Raw genomic sequence first — 18,809 nt, 5'->3', positions numbered from 1 at the left:
TTCATAATCTTAATACTTTCTTACTTGAATGTGTGATTAAGGAAGGTGTAATCTGTAAGCTTTTCTTCATTCTAACTCAAAGATTTAGTATTTATGTAATTTTGAAGTTACTTATTTTGATATAATTTATCAATAAATTTAATACAAGTTAGTAAAAAATGGCTATTTACAATTTTAGACATTCTGGATTTTTTACTTCAGCTATTAGGATTGGCTGATAGGATTTGTAAAGATCATTCTTTACTGAACAGTTTGCAATACTTCTCATGCTTAATTTTCATGCTGAGTTTGTGCAGTATCAGTTCCAGAGGACAGTTTTCCCAGAAGACAATTTAACCATTCTACAAAGTGTTGTTTTTCATTTTTTCCTCAAGCTTTTATTTGTAACATGCGCTTCAAAGTATGATACCAGGCTTCATAATACAAACCTAATTTATGCAGGAAAGATTTCTTACCAGTTTTCTCAGTTCCTTTGGTAATAATACCTAGTCTATGTAGATTTCTCCTGTTTGCTTCATTTTTCTTTCTCATCTGTTTTGCAAAAAACATGTTTTATTATATTGATAAAGGAAGAAAATGCAGCATTGTGCCTAGCAGTTGTATTTTCTAAGTCATTAATTTCAATATCCACAATAAGAAGTGTCCTCTAAAACAACTTTTAAGTCTACAAGAATGGTGTTTTTTTACTCCAGTTTCTGCCTTTCATGGAGGGGAATCAAGCTTTTCAGCTCTAGACTGTGCAGGTTTAAAAGTATTTTTATTTTGTTTTCTTTTTCTCCCAAAAGAGAGTTTCAATCAGCTTGAATCAGACTCAGCCAGTCTTCTGTTTTCATTCATGCATCCTGCCTGAGGAGTGCCATCTTCAGTCTCTCTTAGCCCCTGAAGTTATGAGATCCTTCCATTGCTGAAATATTTTGTCACATTTTTCTTTTAAACATGTACAAAAAGTGAAATAAAATTAAAATTTAAGTTTAAATATGATTTGAACCTATAAAATTAGAACATATTTGGAACTTTATTAGGTATGAAGGCAAAATTATGTGCTAGTCTACAGCTGCAGTAACCCATAATCTGAGAAACTCTCAAATTATATTGAAATTTACTTAGTGTTACATTTAGTCAGTGAGTTTGTTCATTGCTGAGTAGTGGAATCAAACACTAAGCTTACACAAAGTACAGGTAGAAATTGAAGCAAAAAAACAACAAAACAATCAAAGTGTTAAAGAGATACCTCTACTTCTCATTAAAATGCAAATTATTTTCCCAACTATATCTACCATTGTCACTGCTTGTCAGGAAAGACAGGAGTGTGTGCAGCTCGAATAATTCCTGGTTTGGAATCACCAGCAGGAGCTAATGCATCAGAATGAATACATTTGAAGATTCAGTTTCTGACAAAAAGCTTGGAAAACATTTATTTAAACATCTTGGATAATTTATTCTTTTTCATAGCCAAAGAAAGTCAACTTTGTTGCTTTGTGGAGTTAAAACACTCATAGCTTTAGAGGAAGTCAGGAAGCTGGTATCACCATCTTGAGTCTCTTTGGAAAACCTGCCTCATATCTTGGGCTTGTTGACTTGTGCATAGCAGATTGCTCTGTAAATGTAAATCATTCATTTCTGCTCTAAGAAGTTCTGTCAATTACTTTAACAAACTTTTTTGTATTACTTTATTATAATGCACAGATCTGTATTTCATCTAACTCCTCTGGGTTCCAGAATTCTTACGAGTTCCAACACTGGATTGACACTGCTTTGCCATCCAACCAGCACTGAGATCTCACATGAGTATCTTTCTTGCTCCAATCATCAGTTAAAGAAACATCAGTAACTTAAAAACTGATGCCTACTATGCTTTATCTTCTTCCATGCATAGTCTGAGTTAAAAGCTGGATACTGCATTTCTGAATTCAGCAGTGGACTGAGAATTTTAAGTCCATATATATCTGTTTCCATTGGCATGGCTGCCTTATTAGTGCAGATTAGTAACATTATCTTCACTACAGCCAATACACCTTCTTGACCTTGGCAGGCAGCATGTTCAAGCTCTCAGTACAGGCATGGTACTGCATACCCTGAGTTAGTTAGGCTGCAGTTAGGAACTGGCCTGCTTCTTAGGGGATCTGGTAGACACAATCAAAATTCCTCTATAAGTCTTGTTCAAAATACTTGAGCCTTGAGCAACTGACATAGGTCCAGTGTAGATACAGGTCTTGGATTCTACCTTCTTTTCATACATTTAATTCTTACTCAGTTTTGAAGAGGTCTTTTTATGATGTATACACTATATAGCAGATTTCTGTGTTTCTTAAAGCTGACTTACATAATACATTTTGTTAAAATAAAGCTCATAATTATCTTCCCACTTAATGGGAAAAAAATTACTGTAACAGTGATATTAATAGTCTTGTCAACATTCATTTTTTTCTGTATGTGGAAAAAATGCAATGAGCTCAACAGGAGGACTTAAGGAGCCTGATGAGGGTGTCTGATGGTGAATCCTTCCTGTCTGTCCCAGGTAGACACTGTCATACTGGTGGGTGTCTGCAGGCAATTTCAGACCGGCTTTTACATGCTACTGTCTCAACCCCCAGGTCTCTCCACTTAGTAAAGATTTTCAGGCTTCTTTATATTTTTTGTTGGTCTTTTGTTTCAAAAGAACAGTTTTTCCCAGAGAGACCATGATGCTTCCCAGCACCACAAATGGCATACACTCACTTGAAGTACCCATGTGCTACTTGACATGCATCAAGCTAAGATTCACTGATCCAGCTGTGTCATGGGATTTTTTAGCCCTTGTACAGTAGGATGTCACAGATATGCTGCCTTGTGTTTTCACTCTTTTCTCTTTGCAGGCATACCAGGCAGCGACTATATCAATGCCAACTACATAGATGGATACAGGAAGCAGAATGCTTATATAGCAACGCAAGGGGCATTACCAGAAACCTTTGGTGACTTCTGGAGAATGATGTGGGAACAACGAGGTGCAACTGTTGTCATGATGACAAAACTAGAGGAAAGGTCCAGGGTAAGGAAAGCATGTGCAAGGGTATTAATATTGTGCCTGAGTTATCACTAATGCAAGATTTTTGTTCCTTCATGTGTGTTTGCGTACCTTCTTTATATGCATCAAAACTGATTTTTTTTTTAGGTTACCTCCAGTTAAAAGTATCTATATTATGAAAATCACTTATAGAGGAAGTCTTAGTTCACTGTGAAACTACCAAGTCATGCCACTTACTTAGTATTTTTTGTTATACTCTGGAAAAATTGAAATTTCTTCAACACTGGTATGGGTTTTTTTTCTGTTTTAATCATACTGGAAATACTAGGAGGTGACCAAAAATGTTACTTCATTTGTAGTAAAAAGAATATGATTTTATCATCCTTTTATGAGGAAGGTAATGTGTATCAACAGCATTCAATTTTCTGTTTTATATGGTAGAGATCTAGCATTGTTTAAGATCAGTGAGGATTTGTATTTTCTTAAGAAACATAAGAATTTTTTTTTTGCACATATGGGTTGCTAGGAAAACTACAACAGTATATGCAGTAATAGAATACAAAATTATCTGGGATATTTCAAATTAAATTCTGCAGAGCAAAGTAAAATTAGGAAAAAAAGCACTAAAACATAAGAATAGTGTTCTAGTAGTAGCACAAAGATACATTATTAGGAGTGTTACAGTAAAAGGTGTAATATTGATAAAGGAAAATATTTGGGAGTTTGTTTGTCTGTTTGTTTGATTGTTTTATGATAAGGAAAGTGATGTGGAAAGAGTAGTAGCAAACCACTGTGTGTTGTATGAAGATTTATTTCTGGATCCATATTTGGGGACATTCATCACTTCTAACAGTGAATGTTGCTGGAGAGAAGGGAGTGAAAGGGGAAAAAGAAAAAAGAGAGAAGCAGAAGAGAACGGTGGTGACAAAAAGAAAAGAGGAAAACCCTCTTAAGAAGCCAGTCAGGAAGAGAAAAGAGTATTCAGCCCTCAGAATGCTTTCCAGTAGAGCAGGGAGTTCCCCCATCCTACTTTTTTCCACAATAACTGTATTTTGTGTCAGGATGTAGTCACACTCCTCATGGGTTATTCCTGCTCATGTTGCTGTTACTGTTGCTGGGTACATTGACTAGGAAAAGTGCTACACAGCTGGTTCATTGCTGAGCTTTCTGCAAGCTCATTAACGAGTTATATAGTGTTAACCAGAAACTTCAACCAAATGTAGAAGTCAGAAAGGGGAAGAAAGAAGCAGTGGTTCTAACAGCATAGGTAAACAATTCCCTTGGGAATCTGCCATAACAGTACCAGGGTTTTCAAGTCCAGATGAATAAAGAACAAGAATGTCACATGTATGCTATAGGAATTCTGAGGTATGCTGCAAATGGGAAGCAGGCTGCAGGATTGCAGGTGGAAGGTACAAAAAGCTAATGTATTTAAGGTACTGTGCAACATGTTAAAAATGCCATAAATGTAGAGGATCAAGAACAGTTCAAAAAGAGAGAAAGAGTAAGGAGGAGAGGAGATTTCTCACCCAGAAAAGTTTAAAATCGGTTAAAAGTATCTTATGAAGGTGACTGGATATTAGTTAATACTGGATTTCAGTAATTCATGGATGTGCTCCATTTCAAAACAAAATGTTATTGCATGTGTAAGCTTGGAACAGGGTGGAGTGCACTGTAAAGCCCAATGCTGTGCTGTGTTGGTATCGATGTCTTTTGTATATCGTTGGATACATAAAATTTCAGTGATTACATAACTTGAACCTCTTGGCAGCAGTCATCCCTTTTCTGGAGGATTATCAGAGCACATATATTTATTCTTTTACCCATTCCATCTCTTCTATAAATAGAGCAGGCCTTTTGCAGTTCAAGTAATGTATACCATTCTAATTATAGAATCATTTTCCACATGTAACTTCAACCTGCATTGACACCACTGCCTTTACGTACTTGATGGCAATTAGTGCGTAACAGAGCATAGTTTAGCGGAATATTTAATTTTATCTTTCTTCTACAGGCCTTGTCTAGTCTAGGAACTGCAAATGCCTGTCGTTTGGAATTAAGCAAATTAGTTTTTTCACACTTCTTCACTAATTACTTGTTGAAAGTAGTGCAAAGAAAATATCTGATCCTAATAAACAACCCATTGCAGAAGGTGTACCTAAGTATTTGAAAGTTTACCTTAATACTGCAGACCATAGACAGCCATGATCTAGGAAGATGTGTTGATGTAACTAAATGAAATTCTGCTCATTCTCTCCAATAATTGCCTAGTAGAGTTTTAAACTAACTGTAGCCTTTGCTGACTGCACCCTAAAAACTCACTTGATAAGAATGGTAATCACCTCCAGAAGTGATTAGCATTCAGAAGCAATACTTTCCCTAAGTGAAGTGAGAAACCAGACAATCTAGTCAGTGGGTTGCTTGTCCATTCAGTGTTTATGTGTTTGCATATTTTTCGTGCATAATTTAGCTCATTCTGGGTTCATAGGGTGAGTTTGATGCACTCAGTGTAGAGCATTCCAGCTATCCAGCATAATTCACCTCCAGTCTCAGAGTCTGCAGCTCTGTGAATACCAGTTACCTCTTCTCCTAATACAGTAGGTACATGTAATGTAATTAATGGTATTGATGGTGAGGCAGCAGTGGAAATCCCTGTGTTGCATGATGACATTTTACTGGGTTTTTTCTTGTGATACTATTTTTCTATAGCATAATTTTATAGCAGAAAGAAAACAAGTGAGATTTCAAACATGAAACATAAACACTGTTACGTATCATTAGAGATTAAAATTTTTACTAATTTTGTTTCTCTTTTTCCTTTGATTCCACTTTGATTATTTTTGTGTCTTGGCAGCCTGATCATTATTTCTGCCGCAAGGCAAAATTGTTTCTCTCTGGGATTGTCAGCCTTCCATCTCCATGTCATCATTTGTGTTTAGCTGGCTTTTTTTTCATTATGCAGTCCTGCAGCCTAGTATCACCTTTTTTAACCCAGACTGCATAGATAAAGATGAGGATTTTAATTGCATCTGCAGAAGCAAAGTTGGTTCATTAGCATGTGTTAAATGTCTGAGTAACTTCAGCTTTGAGAATGTTAATATTTTACAGCTGAGTAGATCAAATGAAGATGTTACAATGAATTCATTATTCACTTGTTTGCTATCAGAAAACTGCGGGAAAAGAGAAGATCTTTCACTTACAACCTTTCACACTTATTGGTTTCATATTAAATGCCATCAGCTGAATTTCACTTGACCTAAACCAGACTAGAGAGAGAAAGTCAGTCCCATCCTTCAGCTACTATGGGCATAATTTGTATCAAAAAGGATTATACATGCTGGTAGTGCATGGAACAGTGTTGGTAGCATATTTGTCACATATGTGAGTTTAATCTTCATGAAATAAAAGAACATTATTGAAGGTTGCAAGAGATTAAGAAAAGCAATTTTGTGTTACACTAAGGAAATATATAAAGCATGTAAAGCTTTAATGTGTGATACCTTTCTTCCCCACTTCTTTGTCTTCCCCTCTGCCTGCAGCAGTCTAGATTAGATTTTTTTAGATCCTCTTAATTGAATGCTCTGAGGACTCATGTGCTGAAGTGAATTATATGAGTGATCAGGTGAAGAATCTCTTTTTATAGCAAAAGATAATATTGCCTCCAACAGGAAACATTTAGTCCTGCCTCCTTTTTCAGGGTAGAATAGTGTTGTAGATTGTTCACTTAAAAGTGAATTCAATCCTTACCTTCTTTTCTTTGTGTTTGGAATATACTTGCTGTGTTGTCTGGGAACTTATAGAAAATACTTAACTCTCTCCTTAACCTCTTTACAATATTTTCTATATTGGGGCCCCAGTGCCTAGGGTTAAAATCCTCTGTCAAAAAAAACCCCAATCAGATCAAAGCTAAATGACAGTATAATGACACTATCAGTTATCTAAATATGAGCCAAATTCTGAAATTCTTTACTGATGAGGAAGGCTTTTGTTTTCATAGTGATAACTATGAGTTTTATTCAAGTTTACTAATGACTAAGTGAATGCATGAGGAAACTAAATTTGTGGCATTTTGTTAGCCTGGTCCAAACATTCATTTGACTGTCAGGAAATAGTTTTCATCATCAATATTACAAGCCAAAATATATTAAAAACATAAGCATAGAATAATCATATTGGTTTGTCAAAGTTTAACATCTTGAATTCTGAGTTTCCATTGGAAAGGGGGAGGTTGAAAGAAGCCCAGTATAAAAGTCGTGTATCCTATCTCAGATTTAGTTCATCATTGATGCAGAAGGGACTCCTTGAATGGGTCCTTTATCTGTTCCGTAAGAACATCAAAGGATAGGTAAGAGTCCTGGGCTTCTCTCAGCTGGTCACTTATACTTGAGAAAGTCAGATGAGCTTGCACTGTGACGAAAAAAAGCAGATGGATTTTTTCTGATATTGCTGAAATGCTAAATAGGAACTTCTGTTCTTCCAAGTGTCAAGCAACAGGTCTGAATCTCCTCAAATCAGAACACTCTGTCTGAGTATTTCAAGTAAATTTTTTATAGATTATAGACAATTCTATGTGTAAGGAAAATGGAGATTGGATGACAGTAGAAATACCAAGTAGATCGAGATATGTGTCTTGAAGATGGAGTAAAATAAGGATAAAGATTTGTTTTGTTTAGTGGGTTTGGTTGGGTTTTTTGAAGGAGTATATAATAGATTAAATCAGGTAAGCTTTAGTCAGATTCAGCTAGTATAATACCCCAGCAACTGGTACAAAACTCCCAATGTGTTAAGTAAGTTCAGTGGAAAGTGTAAATTTTACCGTGGGACTGTTTGAAACAAACTGCTGGCTACCAAAGATTTCTAAGTCTTGATATAGGCAAGAAAAACATAAAGGCATGTGTGGAAAGAGCCCTATATTCTTCTACTCCAAATGTACAAGGTACTAACATTTTTCATTAATCCATTTGTTGATGCCAGAGTAGACACTGATATGTAATGTACCTGACATCACAGCTAAGACAAAGCAATAGTATAGACACAAAAGTAAGTAATAAGCAAAGAAAACTAAGGACATGATTTTCATGTCTGTATAAAATGCATGTAGATCTTTCAGACACATACAGTCTGTGCAGCACAGTTTTGTGTGATTTTGATGTAGTTTTGCATTTGTTGTGCAGAGCTTTCAGAGCATATTTCAGATCTTTCCTTCTAAGTATGTTTTGATGGGTAATACCTGTCAAAATGCCACATCAATAAAAAAGTAATAAGACATCTTCACTATAATATAAGTAGAGAAGTCATCAATAGGTGCACTTAACAGTTCACTACAGCATATATCAGTATGCTCCCAAGAGAACCTGTATTCTATTGTATTTAGACAAAATGTAATTGATTTGTGCAGAAAAACTTCACTAATGTTTCAGACTAGTCAGCACAGGTGTGTAAAAATGTACTGGGTTTTTTAAAGTTGTGAAATATAATAGAAATTTTAGCAATGCCTAAAAAAATACACTTCTTTATCTGATAAGTGACAAATTAACACATCAGCCAACAGACATATTAGCAAATAGAATATGTTGCATATAGCATTGCTTCATACTGAATTTTACTATTTTACTAAAGAGAAATTAAATGTGCAGTCTTTTCATTGTTCACTCCCTAATTGTAATGGCAAACCAATAACTTCTGTATCAATAATACACTATGAGAAATTTATTTCAGTTCTTTAGTGCTCTCAGCATTTTAAAATATGAGTCAAAGAATGAATGAGAGAATTGGCACAGACAAAAAAAAAAGAGAAACACAATTTCAAGTGCACCATGTGTTCACCAGATTTACAAAAATAAAAATAACAATGTGTAGGTTTGTACTGTTTTTTTTACTGTAACAGAGTGCCATGAACACAGTCCAAGAATTCCTACATCATTATACAAGGTGGAGTCCCCAGTTGCTGTGTCAGAATTGTAGAACTCAACCAAATGACTGTTGATTATGGAAGGATTCTCAGAGGCACAGGGGCAAGTATGTGCTTGTTTCTTATTGAAATGCAGTCAGTCATAGGTGCTTAATTCATGTAAGAATCTAATCCAATAAAGCTTAGTTTCTTTTTCTAGGCACAATTCAGGTGGAAGTATTGTGCCAAGGTGCCTCAGTTAAAACTCAGACTACTGTATCACCCAGCAGAATAGCTGTTGAAATGCCATAATATGAGCAGGGTTGTGGGTTTTTTGTGTAAGAATTGCTGTAACACCACTACATATGCTGAAAGTCTAGTTTTCAGCTTATATATATTTCAAGTTGAAGACATACAGAATGAATGCCTCAAGTGAACAGATTAAATTACAAAGAATCCAAAAGAAAACAATAATTATCAGAAGTTGGAGAAATTATGTATGAGGAAAATCAAGAAGATTTTGATTTGGTTTATAGTTAATCATCATGGTTAGACTTCGTGAACACAGATTTGGGAAGGGCTCTCCCCACGTGGGTGTGCCCTTCCAGCCTGCGCAATGGATATTTTAGGTGAGGCTCAGCGTGCGCAGAACTGGCTCCACCCTTTGCTCCTGAGGTTCATCTGCCATGGCCGAGCGAGCTTGGACAGTGACAGTGAAGTTCTCAGGAGTGGAACCTACAGCCCTCAGTATTGCCAGGAGGTCTCCCATCCAAGTACTAACTGGGGCTGTCCCTGCTCAGCTTCTGAGATCTGACGAGATCGAGGGTGAGATTGGCATGTCCATAGTTTTTAGAGTTAATAGTAGAGTGAAGGAAAACATCAAAGTCTTCCAGCATGTGAGAGGCTCTAAAAATTTTATTTCATGTCAATCAGCAGTTTTCCCTGCCTGTGGGGCTTTAGAAGGAAGAAATAAACCTTGCAGAAAAGGTGTTTTATATTGAATTATTAAAGGACTTCCAAAATGTAATGTCATTAATGCAGCAAACTTTCTGGGATATTTTGTGCAGTCGCTTCCACTATAAGCTTTCAAGAACTATTTATACCTGATTCTTATCTGAATGGTATGGCAATACCTGGTACTGCCAAAATTATTTTTCAAGGCAACCAGCCATTTTTTTTGGTGATATTATTCTATGTTCATAAATAAAGTGGTTTCCCTTAGCTCTTAGGGTTAAACTGGTACTTTTCTAAAAAAATACCATTTTCCTTCTCCTAGGCACACTTATAGCAAGTGTCTTAATAAAAACCATATTCTAGCTCTGAAATTTCACTTTATTTGCTTAGTTCATTTGCTTTATGCTTGAGGTAAGACATCCATTACTGCAGTCAGTCCATTAATATAAACCTTTTCAAGACCTTTTTGGAAAATCTTGTTGAACTTAACTGTTTGACAGACTCATCCTTCAAATGAATTCACTAACACCCTGTATTTGCTGCTGTTAGGAAGAGCTCAAAAAAGGGCAGCTTACCTTGATATCAGCAATATAGTTTTGAACTACTCTTTGCTTGTATAGATGAAGAGGAAAAATGAGATAGAGAACACTTTTAAACAATCCCAAGATTCCTTTTAATATTTATTTCCTTTTGTTTTAATAACCAATACTGCATACTTCTGTAAGGATCAGAATGAAAACAATTTGAGTGTAATCATTTTAATTATCAATTATCTTTCAATATTAACTGTTAGCCTACTAATCATATCAGAAGTTTCAGAAAGTGAGGGTGTAATGAGCGTAGATTAAAAGACTTAGTAGAGAACTAAAGTTTTTTATGAACTGATTAACCTACAGTTCATTCATCTTGCTTCCAAATCCTGTTTGGAACTTTTTTTCTGAGGCTACTGTAATTAAGATCAAAATCTAAAACTTTAAAGTTTTCTTGTCTGCCTTACTGCTGCCTAAGAGTTTCTATTTTCATCTGTCATTTAGAATTTCACTGAAGTCAAGGAGTGACACTAGAGCAAATCTTTTTCAAATAAGATCTAAAAATGTATGCCTGTATTCTAATTTTTTTTAATCTTTGTATTCTGATCTCATATACTATTGTCAGTATCTATGATCTTTAGACTCAAATCAGCCTAATCTTTACATGGCAAGGTGTTGTTGCAGAATAGAAAATGGCTTTGGAGTAATGGCTGTTTGGAGACAGAACGTTGGCTGAAATGTCTAAAGCAATTTCCATCACAAACTCTCACTACCTTTTTTATTGCATTTCATTATTATCATCATCATCATCATCATCATCATCATCATCATTCAAAACCATTGTATAGATACTTTGTTTTTGAAGGACAATCATCTGAAAATATTATAGAAAATTTTGCTTTCAAAAGTTTTATTAAGGAAAACCAGAGCAAGAATTTTCTTACATACTACTGTTATTTCATATTCCAGATTTAGCTTAGTTGTTCTTACAGCAAGAAATGTGCTATATCAATCTGCCTGTTACTAGTTTGCTTCTCTTTTGTGATCTGTGTCTTGTCCTTATAATTCGAAATGGCCTGTAACAGCTGATTCGTGTGTTAAAAATGACCTGAAGGGGCTCTTCAGCCTGAATGATGGAACTTGATACTGGAAAATTATTTCTCTACCCTTGAATGTCAGGAATCTTTGTATTCATATGTTCATATAGAAATACGGTTCCTTCAGCTCTGTTCATGCATAGCAGCACGTTCAATAGTGTCTGTGACTTGTTGAAGTGTGAATGTCCATGAATGTTCTTAGGAATGCTGTAGCTACCTAAAACTGTCAAGTCTGAAAAGGTCTCAAGAGTCTCTTTTTTAATGGAAAAGGAAGTATTTACATTTTCTTGCAGTGTTGCTTTCAGCGAATGTTCGTATTTCCACGAAGAGCACAGATTCGCATGGTCTGAATGAAAGAAATCTAGGCAAAGAAAATATGCATATGCTTATGGGCCAGGTTAAGAGAATGTGCATATCATTAGTTCTGTATTCTAGTTATATCTACTACTATGGTACTTAAAAAGATATATTTAGTAGTCTTTGAAGAGCTGCTCTGATCTCAGATAAAATAGTTTTGGCAGTGTGCAACCTATCATCATGAGTTACTGAAAGTAGTATTAGTATGCTTATCATTACTTGTAATTTAATTTCTCTATAAAAACCATTATTTTAAATCACCAGTGACTTATTTCACATTCATATGTCTGTTTCATTCATCTTTCCATCTTTCGTGACAGGAAGAGAACATCAGATAATTTCTGGTGAAAGCTGTTCTTGTGTACAGTTAGTGACACAGAAAAGCTCCCACTGGGTGCAGGTGAATATAGTCTTGGTAGAAAAAAGATCAACAATTGGAACTAGGAGCTACATGGATACGAGAAAGGTGAAGACTGCGAAATTCACAAAAAGTGTATTACCAAATAACTGTAAAAATAAGTGAACACTCTAGTTGTATTTCTGGGGAGGACTTGTGTTATCATCACATATCTTGCCACATTGATTTTTTTTTCCAAGCAATGTACAGGTAAGGAAAAAATTGCCCTTACTACAGAAAAAATAAACACAAATCAAAGAGATAAAGCAAAAGCACATTTGGCAAATAATTTCAAAATTGACTTTTTGGTATTTAGAATTAAATTTTGGATTACTCAGAGGAGTTGAGAATCTTTTTCTAAAGAAAATATATAATATGTAAACTCTCCCACTTTAAGTGGCAACTACAGGCCTGTCAGCCTGACCTTGGTGCCTGGCAGGGTTATGGAGCAGTTCATCCTGAGTGCAATCACACAGCACGTTCAGTATGGACAAGGGCTCAGACCCAGCCAGCATGGGGTTAGGAGGGTGTCTTGGGTTGAGCAAACAAAGTGCCAACTGTCCAAGACAGAGTGAAAAGTGTTCCTCTCCCCCCAGCCAGCCAAGGGGAAAAAATGAGGGAAAGGAAAAAAAACCTCAGCATAAAACTAGATTTATGCTGAAACTAACTATATGTATTTATACAGAAAAGAGGAAAGTAAGAGAAAACTGCAATATAACACACACTTACACAAGTTATATATATATAGGAAGAAATAACCTTCCACTCCCCAATTAATACAAAGTGTATTACTCTAAAAATACTCTAAAAGACACTCTGCAAGAAAGAGAAGGTATAACAACATATACTCCTGGAAAAGCTGGCAGCCCATGGCTTGGAAAAGTGTACTCTCTGCTGGCTCAAGAGCTGGCTGGAGGGCCAGGCTCAGAGGTGCTGGTGAACAATGCTGCATCCAGCTGGCAGCCGACCACTAATGGTGTTCCCCAGGGGTCAGTGTTGTGTCCAGTCCTTTTGAACATCTTTATTGATGATTTAGATGAGGGGATTGAGTCCATCATCAGCAAATTTGCTGATGACACCAAGTTGGGAGGGAGTGTCGACCTGCTGGAAGGCAAGAGGGCTCTGCAGAGGGATCTGGATAGACTTGAGAGATGGGCTGATTCCAATGGGATGAAGTTCAATAAGACCAAGTGCCGGGTCCTGCACTTTGGTCACAACAACCCCCTGCAGCGCTACAGGCTGGGCACAGAGTGGCTGGAGAGCAGCCAGGCAGAAAGGGACCTGGGGGTACTAATTGACAGGAAGCTCAACATGAGCCAACAGTGTGCCCAGGTGGCCAAGAAGGCCAGTGGGATCCTGTCCTGTATCAAAATAGTATGGCCAGCAGGACCAGGGAAATGATCCTTCCCCTGTACTCTGCGTTGGTGAGGCCACACCTTGAGTACTGTGTTCAGTTCTGGGCCCCTCAGTTCAGAAAGGATATTGAGGTGCTGGAGCAAGTCCAGAGAAGAGCAACAAGGCTGGTGAAGGGACTGGAGCACAAGCCCTATGAGGAGAGACTGAGGGAGCTGGGGTTGTTTAGCCTTGAGGAGGCTCAGAGGTGACCTCATCACTGTCTTGAACTACCTGAAGGGAAGTTCTGGCCAGGTGGGGGTTGGTCTCTTCTCCCAGGCACTCAGCAATAGGACAAGGGGGCACAGGCTTAAGCTCTGCCAGGGGAAGTTCAGGTTGGCTATCAGAAAAAAAATTCTTTCCAGAGAGAGTACTCAGGCATTGAATGGCCTGCCCAGAGAGGTGGTGGCTTCCCCAACCCTGGATTTTTTTAAGATGAGACTGGATGTAGCCCTGAGTGCCATGATCTAGTAATCAGAGTGGGGTTGGATTAAGGGTTGGACTTCATGATCTCAGAAGTCTCTTCCTACCCAACTGATTCTATGATTCTAAGTGCTGAAAACTGGCATCTTAAGACATTTAAGAAAAACTCTAAGAAAGTAATAGCTTACCAATTAACTTCTGTTATTTGGTTCTCTGCTGCCAGTGAAAACCAATAGAAAACATTGTTCTGATCTCTCATAAAGATAAATTGGACTCTAAATTGTTATTAGTATTGGGAATGTAAGGTTTATTATCACAGAGCAAAAGAGTGTAGGAGGTACATAAGGCTACATTTCTGAAGAAGACCCTCTTGTTCTGAGAAAAATCAATGGATAAAAGGGATAAAAGATGCAGTTCAATCAACTTACGCTTCATGTGCTCTTCCAGAAGGTCAGTTCCACATGAATCTGAAATAGTTTGTTTTTTTCCTAAAAAAATTGATCGCTATTTTCATCAGTTTCATCATTCAAATAATATGTACACTGGTCTACAAAGTCTATTTCTTAGAGAATACCTAATGAACGCTTGCAGCAGCAGTCCTCTACATCAGCTGGGTCTCACAGAAAGTATTTTAGAAAAATTATACCATGATTAAAGTTTGTTAGATAAACAATAAAAATAAACAAAAAACACCAAACAAAATCTACACCAAAAGGAGCAGGCACATTTATTTTCTCACAGCCTAAATGAGAAGGAGCAATTTTCTACAGGCTTCTGCATATGTGCTTAACATTGGATTACTGTGCAAAATAAGAATAAAACAAGTATTTTCTGCCCTTTTCAAGTGGTTAATTTTTGTTGTTTGCAAACTGCAAGCTGTTTAATTTTTCAAGAATGCTGTCTGGAAGCTGGCACTATTTCTATGAGCATACAATTTATGCATGAGAACTGCAAGTTAAAGAAGAGAACTTTGTATTTAGGCATGCAAAGGCATAACCAGACATTTATTTCTTATTATAATTAAAAGCTCATGAATTGTTCTACCATTTTTATTAATTAAAAAAATAAAACATTCAAGTAAAAGAGGTTTAATCAGAGGTTTATACTAAACCTCTAGTTTCTAAGATTACAAAATGCAGCTATTATGTATCAACATTTAACATGATAAATTCTGTCATTCAATGGAATTAATAATACACTACATTTTGTTTAAAATACAGGTAGCAAATATAGACATGTTACACTGTTTCTATATTAATGGCAAAGTGACACTACATTTACTATAACAATATTGAAATGTCTCAATTGAAAGTATACCTTTCTGTTTGATTTACAAATACCAAGGTGGCTTCCTTTATTATCAGGAATCTTGCAATTAAATTACGGATATTCATGGAGTATTTGCCATACTTACTCATTCAGTGTTTCAGTAAATGACACAAGGAAGTAATTACATCCTATTAATAAGAGATTTTTAGTGTTATTAATCCCATTTGATACTGCAGTATCAATAAACTTTTTAGTTACTTTCTTGCAATTTCTTATCTGTGAATTAAACTACCATTTCCTGCAAGAAAACTGTTTCAGTTTTTTTTGCTACTAATGAATTCTCATCACCTGCTTCACTGGCTAGAATTTTTTCTCTTTATCTAGATTATTCATTCTCAGTCTGTGATTTGTGAACTGTTGGTGATCTGTGACCTGTGAGGCTCAAAATAAAATTATCTGTGAGCAAAAGCTATTTGGGACTGGGGTGTTTGAAAGCATACTAAGTCTTTATTTTGAATAAATGCTGTGCAGAAAAACACACCTGGAGAGCAGATGTGTTTAAAGATGCATATCCTAGTTTTCTGTTTTGGGGAAAGAATCATTTTTTCTCGTGGATTAGCATGATAATTCACTTTAATTTTTACTTGGAAATACTGTGCAATATTCTGCTTTGCTTCTATTTTTTTCTTTCATTTTGGGTATTCTCATTTAATTTGGTGTGAGTTTTGCTTAGAGTGATTAATGAAGATATTTATTAAACAAAAGCAATGTGTTGATGTTGGACTCAGTTTAGACTTCTTTTCTGTAATGTGTGCAAGCCTAATAGATAAAAGCATATGGTTATAAATAGAACGGAGATTGACTGTCTCAGTTTCACCTCTCAGCCACTGAAAAATATTTGCAATTATATTACCCTCATACTGCCATTTTCTGATTGGTTTAGGTTTTCAGCATGTTTATTTTCACAATACCTTTCACTCTAAATACCATTTATAACTGAAACAGATTATTGAGCGTTAGCAATGATGATAAAAAATGATGTATCATCTTATACAGAATTATCAAATTTTCTAATCTAAACTGTGGTGTTTTGAAATGAATTTTTCTCTGAATGAAATATCCTGTGTCTTTTAAAGTTTTTTAAGTTACCTCTCCACCAAACAATGTTTTTAAATGCCTGTGAACAGATTTTGTTACATGCTTGATAACACTGATCTGAGAAGGAAATTTTCTTTTCTCACAAGGTATTTAGTAGTTGCTGCTGCCCTTGCATGTATCGGTATACTGAAATTATTTCTCTGAAAAATTCAGGTTTTTACTGAGATATTGCTAGGCATACTAAATAATAATATCCAAGGAATAGCATGAATGTTTAGGGACTAATGTAAACTGTGGCAAATATTAAAAAAAAATTCCATCTACCTTGAGAGGATTACTACTGTTATTAAATTCTGAACTGTGAAAGGCAAGGTGCTGAAGATACAGGTCAAATTTTAAGCTGCTATAACTTTTTTTTTATTTTAGTGTCCCTTTGCCTATTAGTATTTCTCAATTATCTGTCTCAGTGAAATTAAAAATAACCTTTATGGAAGAAAACATTGTAAGAGCTACTACTAGAAAAGTAATTGTTGTGGATGATAAAATAAATTTCTTGTATTGGATCCTTAGCAGTTGTTGACCATTCTAACTCCAATACTTTTAAAACCTATGGTGACATACACTCAGATATGTAATGAATATCCATATTAAATGTATTAAATGATTACATATCTTTTCACTACAGGTGAAGTGCGATCAATACTGGCCAAGCAGAGGCACAGAAACTTACGGACTAATCCAAGTGACCCTTTTAGACACTGTTGAATTGGCAACGTACTGTGTTCGTACATTTGCACTTTACAAGGTATATATACTTACATATAGTTACAATCTACTTTTAAATTAGAAGATTGGCAATTTTTTCCCTCCCGTCCCTTCTCTTCCTTCCTATCATTCTCCTTTTGCCATCTTGCCCTCCTTACTTTTGCGTCATGCCTTCCCTGCCTGCCTGTTTCCCTTATTTCCTCACTTCTTTTCTCCTCTTCCCCTCCTTCCACTCTTCTCCCTTGTTTCCTACTAGCAGAACTGAAAAATGAGACTTCTTCTACAGAGTGCATTTTCCTTATAACGTGAAGTTTTGTACAGAGCTCTCACCATGAAAAACCATTTAATTGAATTCTAACTAAAGCTCTGACACCTGTGATACACAACTATGCGGTGTAGTTAAAGCTATTATTTTGTTTGAATCCCGTAATTTGGATTTTCCTCCATAGTCTGAGTTCTGGTTCTCACTGACCCCAAATACGATTTAAATAATTTTAACTGGTATATATGTTTCTGCAACTGTTTCATTGAAAAGTGCTAATATCATCTCAATGGCAGTTTTGTTATGAAAATCTTAAATTTCACAGAATGGTTCAAGTGAGAAAAGGGAAGTGAGGCAATTCCAGTTTACTGCCTGGCCTGATCATGGTGTCCCAGAACATCCAACACCGTTCTTAGCTTTCCTGCGACGAGTCAAGACATGCAACCCACCTGATGCTGGACCTATGGTTGTACATTGCAGGTAAGCTCAGATTATTTTTCAAAGCACCTTATGTCAAGATTACTGCTTTTTGTTTTGTTGTAGAAGAAAACAATATTTTCTTTCAAAGAGGCTTCTAGCTCTGTCAAAGAAAAAGATGGTTGCATTGCAAATCAAGGACATGAGTATGGCACTGCCAGCTTGGGTAGGCTGGAAGAATTTTATTTGGTCTGTGGAAGATTAATTTAATTTTAGGACATCTAAAGATCCTGAGGAAGAATGTCTGCAGGAAGAATATAAATGTATCTACAGCATTCAGAACATGGCATGAAAATAAAGAGGACAGTGTTGGCTTAAGAATCTGAGTATTGAAGAAAGCAGTTTTGAGTTTTTGAAATTATATTGTGTGTGAAAGTAATAAACATGAGAATTAAGAAATTAAGAAAGATAAATGGGAACTTTTATTGAAAATAAGTAGGAACCTAAATTTGTATTCGAGGTTAAATTCTCTGTTTGGGACTTGGAGGTGCTGAAAATACAAAGGATGTAGCTGAGTTCCAGGGAAATTAGTGCTCCATGCCTTTTTTGCAGAGTAGCAAACCTCTTCAGGCTTTATAAGGTATGAATTAATAAACTCTCAAGAGAAAAACGTCAGCTACTCCTAATGTTTTGGGAGTAAGAAAAATGAAGAAGAAGAGACAGAGATTCTTTGGAAATCTTGTTCTTGTCATCTAGAAACTGGGGATTACAACATACCACCACTAGTTCTAACTTCTTACATATTGGTAAGCCAATCATGGAATCTGGTAATTTGAACACTTCTAAAGTAATTGAAAGAATCTGCTGTAAATGAGATGGGAAAATAAAAGTCAAAGAAAAACAAAAAAAAGCAACCTTCAATATTGAAAGGCAGAGACTCATTAGAAAATA

The 18,809-nt window shown here is 35.9% G+C and overlaps 1 protein-coding gene across 18 annotated transcripts in view; it reads left to right on the top strand.

Moving 5' to 3' along the window:
• The window catches only part of PTPRD (protein tyrosine phosphatase receptor type D), a 368,346-nt gene that overhangs the window by 314,519 nt on the left and 35,018 nt on the right, over positions 1-18,809 (top strand). For all 18 annotated transcript variants that reach the window (XM_071579825.1, XM_071579819.1, XM_071579818.1 and 15 more), the window contains 3 exons: positions 2,856-3,031; positions 17,100-17,219; positions 17,767-17,921. In XM_071579825.1, the coding sequence (XP_071435926.1) occupies positions 2,856-3,031; positions 17,100-17,219; positions 17,767-17,921 (451 nt within the window). The remainder of the gene's footprint in view (positions 1-2,855; positions 3,032-17,099; positions 17,220-17,766; positions 17,922-18,809) is intronic.

The sequence above is a fragment of the Pithys albifrons genome, chromosome Z (genome assembly GCF_047495875.1).
Source record: "Pithys albifrons albifrons isolate INPA30051 chromosome Z, PitAlb_v1, whole genome shotgun sequence".
NCBI classification, from domain to species: domain Eukaryota; kingdom Metazoa; phylum Chordata; class Aves; order Passeriformes; family Thamnophilidae; genus Pithys; species Pithys albifrons.
The sequence above is the reverse complement of the archived record's forward strand: the minus strand, read 5'-3'. Positions and strand labels throughout refer to the sequence as shown.